General features: G+C 31.7%; 2 protein-coding genes across 2 annotated transcripts; both read right to left on the bottom strand.

Annotated features, from left to right (window-relative positions):
• Positions 1-1,342: 1,342 nt before the first annotated feature.
• On the bottom strand, positions 1,343-1,769 carry Tsp_00721 (olfactory receptor 4N5). The gene is made up of 3 exons (XM_003376469.1): positions 1,742-1,769; positions 1,526-1,676; positions 1,343-1,463 (listed from the first exon to the last, which is right to left on the bottom strand). The coding sequence occupies exons 1-3, from the start codon at positions 1,767-1,769 to the stop codon at positions 1,343-1,345; spliced, it is 300 nt and encodes a 99-aa protein (XP_003376517.1).
• Positions 1,770-3,283: 1,514 nt separating this feature from the next.
• Positions 3,284-4,536, bottom strand: Tsp_00722 (conserved hypothetical protein). The gene is made up of 4 exons (XM_003376468.1): positions 4,448-4,536; positions 3,890-4,078; positions 3,671-3,807; positions 3,284-3,374 (listed from the first exon to the last, which is right to left on the bottom strand). Exons 1-4 carry the CDS (start codon positions 4,511-4,513, stop codon positions 3,353-3,355), a joined length of 414 nt encoding a protein of 137 aa, XP_003376516.1. The 5' UTR covers positions 4,514-4,536; the 3' UTR covers positions 3,284-3,352.
• Between the last annotated feature and the right edge of the window lie 2,330 nt (positions 4,537-6,866).

Below are 6,866 nucleotides of genomic sequence, written 5' to 3'. Positions count from 1 at the left end.
TGCAATGGAAAAAATCAACAAGTGATATATTGTCCACAGCTGCAGTTGTCAGCTAAAACTAGGCATGGCAACTGCTAATTTGTTACCATTTAAATACTTTTCTAATTTCCGGCTAACTGTTCTCTAAAAATCTTTCTTGCTAGCAATCAAAGAATTTTATTTTCAACTTCAGAAAGTTTTCACTTTTTTCATCAGTGTTATTGTTTAAAGTCGTATATTTTATTTAAATAAAAAATTAAAAATCTAAAATATTATTTACAAATCAAAATTTAGTTTTATGTTTGGTGTAAATTGTAAACTTTCTATTTTTACATCTGAACGAAACCGACTAGTGCGTGGGTGAACACTTAAATTGCCATCTATTTTCATTTCCATTTGCAACCTTTTAATATATATTTTAATGATAATGAAATATCTGAACATTCCGCATCAAAAGCTGCGCCTATGATGTAGCTGATCTGTTTGATGTTGCATTTCAAATTACATTTGAACTTGCTTATAAGTGAGCATGGAATTTGTTAAGAATTTCCATGCACTTATCCAATGTCCACTTTACTAAGTTCGACTGTATTTTATATGAAATGTATAAACGTCAAACAGGATTTTTCATACAAACAGCAAACCTCATCGAGATGTATAAAGAAACTTTGTAAATATTAAAGTAAAATTCTTGGATTGCAAATAAGAAAGATTCAAATAGAACACTCCCAGTAAAATCAAGAAATTATTCAGATGCTAATGATTTAGTAGTTGTCACTCCTTGGTTTAGCTTGAAAGCTGCAACTGTGAACAATTTGTCACTTGTTGATTTTCCCTTTGTATTAAAATCGCCTTTACCAACATATGTGATGTGACGAGAAACGCGAACAATGTTTGACAAAGGCATATGCGAGAAATCAAGCGTAAAATTAAGTGAAATTGCGAGCTAACGCGTAACGTTAGCATTGGTACCCGGAAATTGGAAGTGTTGCTACATTCCAGATTTTTCAAACAGATTATTCAGTTATTGTGACATTACACCCGGAAGTTTACATCAAATCTAGATAAATTTCAACAGGCAACAAATCCAGTTACAAACAGTAGAAGCAGATTTTTACATACAGTCAGAAACGAACCCCATTTTCACCACTTTACATTTTTCTCTTCTCTGTGCTTGAATTTGCTTTGATTCATCTTCTCACATGGCTGCCGATTTGCATTTGGTTTTAAATAATCGAAATAACTCTAATTTAGTGTATGATGATAGAGTTCACCTGCTGGAACACACAAATTTTGAAAACAAACAATGGGTTTGCAATCGTGTACGTAATATTTTATTATTATAATACGCTATTTTTACCGATCAGCATTCCGATTTCCCATGCAAGTTAGAAGTGGATATAGGAGTACAGTTTACACCAACCTCGAAGCAAACACTGTTTTGAGATCTACACCTCATGCAAATACATGTACCGCCGACGATTCTGTATCATATGAAATTGAAAAAGAAACACACATAAACGCCACGCAGGGGAAGAAACAAAACCGGTGCCGCAAATATATGGCGAAGAATGTAGTAGTGCATCGACCAACTTGGAAACTACTAGTTAGTTCCGGCATGCGGCAAAGTATTAAAGCATAGTTGCAAAGTAAAAGCAAAGCAAAGCCAAACGTTGATATGAGTGCGGCTCGCGAGTCTAAATTATTGTTCAAACGTAAAATCCTCAGTGAGTATTAGAGCAATTCAAGTATTACTAAATACCCCAAGCTAAGTGCAGCAGTTTAGACATTTTTACTTGCATGTCCAAATTCATACCTGGTTGAAGATGGTATTTGCTAGGGATGCTTCAAAGCGGTCCAAGTCCGAGTGGGTCCCACTTTACAACGCGTTTCATTATTGGTCGTTGACCGCGCTATTTTATTGGGCCGTCAAGTCGTTGTCTTATTGGTTTTCCTTGTCTAATTGCTCATTGATTCAAATCGTATCGTATAATAAAGAAATTTATTATTAATAATATTTATTTTACGAGCTTGAGGTTTGATGGAGCATGAAGAAATCCATAAGCGGTCGATGGTATAAAACTTTTCTTTATCTCTGACCCCTTCAGAAGAGGACGTTTGACTGACACAATTGTGTAAATGGCGCACTTCTACGAATGCATATTGCTGTGAATGTGAGCAGTCAAGGCGGCATGCCACGGCTGCGAAAATCGGAACATGGGATATAGGAAGATTAATCATTCTGTGAATGCTGCCATTACTTTAAGATCAAATCTGGCCACGGCGTTTGATAGAAATCATATTGAATTCACGGATCTTCTTCAGATAAAGACAGATTTCAGGAAGGGTGCTGGTAACAGAATGAGCGTGTTCGCGTGCATAATGACCAGAGCCGTGAAGTTGGAATTGACGTGGGAAATGGTTTCCCTAATGACGTAACAGGCAATATTTGACTAAGATGCATTTGAGTGCTCCGTGTAAAGGAGTGATTTTGTGGATCGCTGTGCAACACTATCACTGGCACTTCTGACGATTACGGTAACAGAAAAATATGGGCTTCTACCGGCGCCAGCACGCGGCTTCGTTGCATCACTTTTCACTTTGTGGCCAGTTTTATCAAACTTATTTTTGCGGTCTGGATTTGCGCAAAAACTATGGAAGAGTGAGCACATGATTAGTATAAAGAAGTGTAAAGTTCAATTTTGGGGAGTGATGTGTAATTGCGCGATTCACTGCGTTTTGATGTCGGCAGTGTCGAGACATTCAAGCTTTGTCTGGTTCTACGTTCTTGATCTGTATTTTTAACTTTCGTTAAAGTGTCATGTCTTATATCTAACTTTTAAATAAAAGCCATTCACTAACTCTTGTTTTCTTTGACTTGCTTGAAGTCGAAGTTTGAATCAACTGATGTGCAAATGCACGATTGCTTCTCTTAAATGTCACTATGCAACAATCTGTTATCAACTTCATGAATGTTACAGAAGGTGTTAGAAAGAAGAAAGTAAAATATGTAGTTAAATAAAAACAAATTTTGGCATTCTAAGTAAATATAGATATGAATAAAGTAAGAAATTTTGAAATTATGCAGAATTTTATCAGAACCAGGAAAATGTAAGGTCAGAAATAGGATAAGACCTCGGAAAGTTGACTGCGCTAAAACCGCAATTTTAAAATGTAATATCTTGTTATATACAAAACGCTGATTTTGTTGTTATTGTAATCTGATTTCGAAATTGATTTAAGCATTTTATTGAAAAGGGTTTTATTTTTTAAAGCAGCTTCACTGTACACGGAAAGAACGATATTACATTCACAGTATTTTATTCATTCAGTAACAAATGCTTTTAAATTCGATAAATGGATACGTACTGCTTCACCTTCTGCTTGGAAGTGGTCTATAAAAATGAACAATTAGTCTGGTGTATTATTATGAAAACACGCAGTTCTTCTATATACATTAATACTTGTATAGTAAAAGCATTTCACCTGTGTAGCATTTTAAATTTTGCTTAGGGCTTATTTAAATGAAATATCTTTCCTATCTTGAAATTTTATGAATTTCATTACTCTATTTAAAGCAGTATTATAATTTAAGGTAATTGAAATAAGATGGAATAATTATTTAAAAAATTATAATTTACAAAGAAATAATTTATAAATTGAATGTGTAATTTTATGGAATATAACGTACTGAATTTTCATGCATTCTTTCAGGCACGTTTCATATGGTGTCCATTTTTCCTGACCACATTTTTCCTGTGTTCGGCATCTGTTGATCTTTTGAAATTGTGTTTTACATTTTGCATCTTCACAGAGTCTTTGACGTTTCTGATATAAATGCATTTGACTTATAATTTTATAACTGCGTGTTCATGAATTTAAATTCATGTTTAATAAAATGTGGTAGTACCTCATCTGTTTTGCATTCAAAATCTGTTTTATATTCCTTAGATACTTTTGCATTTTGCACTATTTCTTGACATCTGCAACCATCACCAGGTAAGGGGTAGCAGTGCTCTCTGTAGCCGTCAAAGCGCTGATCTAGCTGGGCAATGACAGCTTCTTTTTCTGCTTTAAAATTGTAATTTTTTTTTGAAGCCTAAACATATTTTCAAATTTTTCAAGAACAATCAAAGTATCATGTTAAGATGCATGGTAAATTTTTGTTTCCAAAAGCGTATGAATTAAGTTATACTGAAATTTTAAATTCTAAATGTATTTTATTTAGACAGGAAGTCAGTACTGTCAAGCAAATTCAGAGCTAATTTAATTTGTTATTATCATCATCAACATTACTACTACTACTACTACTACTACTACTATTATTATTATTATATTGCGCGTATGAAAGGAAGGAATGCATTATAGCACGAATGAAGTATGTACAATGAAGTTCACTTTTGTTGATAGACTTATTATTTGAAATCAGATTTTTGCAAATGGAATATAATGAAAAAAGATTTCTTACTGTTTGCTTCTGTATACTAAAAGCACTGGTAGCAATGACAAGAGCAAAAAGGCAAATCAGTTTCATAACTGCTGAAGTACGAGAATTGTGGACATGGAATGACTTCCGTAATTTGCAGCTCGTTTATATAGAAATTCATTTCTGTTACACACATATCCTTTGTTAATAAACAATTGAGTTTCTCTTTTCTATAACATTTTCATCATTTATGTAAACAAGTGTATAAACTAAAGAGTTATTTGCTATTTTTATAAGCATTTTCTAGTTTATTACGTAATTATTATCAATTATTTACTTCTTTTAAGAAGAAGATAAAAGAATTTGCTTTTATTTTTTTCTTAGATCTGAATGTTTGAAAATGTGAAATTCATGAAAATATATTTGTAGAAATCAATTCCATTTTACAATGAAATTTATTTTCAAAAACGATTAACTTATTCTCAATAATAATATCCTTTAAATTTGCATTTCATTTAAGATAACTGATTTGTTTGTTTACAGAATATATTTCTATTTGAGTTTGTATCATTATTAATAAATATTGCTGCATGGAATATTTTATTTTTGAAATATTTGCACCTTCAATGAAATACTCCTGCTTTTAAAATTTTCCATTTTGTAATTTAATTAATTAATTTAAGCATTTTTGTAAGTTCATAAATGCTTTCTAAAAACCTCCAAACTATTCACAGATATGCTTTGATCAACAAATCAAGTGTTTTCAGTTTGCACAGCTTTACTATTTACCATTTATTTCATAATCATCTTTTTCAGCATTGACATTCAGCATTTAGTTGTTTGTTATTTATATAAATTAGAATTGAAAAGAAATTTTTTTAATTCAAATAACTGTATTGAAGTCAAAATTAAACATGAAAATGCTTTATTTAATTATGAATAAAATAAAGTAAACCTTATTCAATTATGAGTGAAATATGCTTCAAGTTTCAGGCTAATTCTTCACTATTGTTTGCATTTTTTCTTATTTTACTCTTTATCCAGAAAATTGAAACTGACAATTCTGAGTGCTTATTATTGATTTTGATTTGTTTATGAACAATTTTCATTGTAAAAATAATAAAAGTTTTTGAAATAAATTGTTTGTTTCAGTTATTCATAAATTTTACAAAAGTATGAAACAAAAAAAATAAATTGCTAATTGAACGTTCCTCAGCAGTGTAATAGTGGAATGCCGGATAAAAATATGAATGTAGGAAACAGTTTTAAGTTTTACTATATTTCAATAACAAACAACATAATGCAGTGTTTATGTGATGCCGCAGTTACTGATTACAAGAAGATTCTGTATAACGAGGCTGCTATATGTATAATATTATTGAATAGTGCAAATTTCTTGTAAATTTCATAAGCAGAGTTCTGACGTCTAATATTTTTTCATCACTGCAATGCAGTGGACATTCACGGACATTTGAATCCAAGTCTGCTACTTTCATTTTTGCCAAGCAGTTCTGTGGAAGGTGACAGATCTCAGAATGCAAACCAGGTACATTTATGAAGTGGAAACAGAAAAAAATCAAAATGCTGATGGCAACAGTATTTTTGCGCTCCTTGAGGTACCTGCTGGATATTGCAGGTTTAGTAGCAGCTTTCTTTGATTATTTTCAACGAGAATGGATGACTCCTAATAGGCTGCCGCTGTGGAATGCATATAATAAAAATATTCAGACAAATAATTACTTAGATGGCTGGTATTTTAGAATAAACTGGCAAGTGAGAAAACATCACCTCAGCTTTTACGAACTGCTCTAATTGCTGGTCGATGAGCAAGGATCAAAGAAAACGTTGATATAACAGGTAAAATCAGGACCACTTACCGCCAATGATTCACGGATAAGAAATTATAAATATGAGAATAGCTATTTATCAACTGCATAGCTGCATTAAGTGCAGAATATAATGGCGGTACGCGTACAATGGAGTAGTTCTTAAAAGCTGTTGCGTATGATGTTTCTTATGCGGTAAACTTCTGAATGCCGCCTTTCTGCACCTTTATTTTGTATTTTTTTATTTATTGTGCAGTTTATTTTTGTTTATATATTATGCTGCATTGCATTGTACTGTATTGTATTGTATTGTATTTTATTGTCTTTCATTGTATTATAGTTTTTATCGCTGAATAAATGTTTGGTACTAAACTTATTAATTAACTTAATTATATTTAACTTCATCAAATTAGCAGATAATAGAAAACAAACTTTTGAACAAATTCTTTAAAATGCTGAATAGTACACATGCAGTAAATCGAGTCAGTTTAGCTTAAAGTAAAGCAAATTTCTTAAGCCTAATCAACAGATCGAAGAATATAATTAATTATACACAAAGATGAAACCGGAAAAAAATTTGTTTTTAAGCTTAAAATTTTGAAATTTTAGTCAGCATCTACTTTTNACNTTTTNNT

Source organism: Trichinella spiralis (assembly GCF_000181795.1).
Source record: "Trichinella spiralis strain ISS 195 chromosome Unknown Scfld4, whole genome shotgun sequence".
Taxonomy (NCBI): Eukaryota; Metazoa; Nematoda; class Enoplea; order Trichinellida; family Trichinellidae; genus Trichinella; species Trichinella spiralis.
The sequence above is the reverse complement of the archived record's forward strand: the minus strand, read 5'-3'. Positions and strand labels throughout refer to the sequence as shown.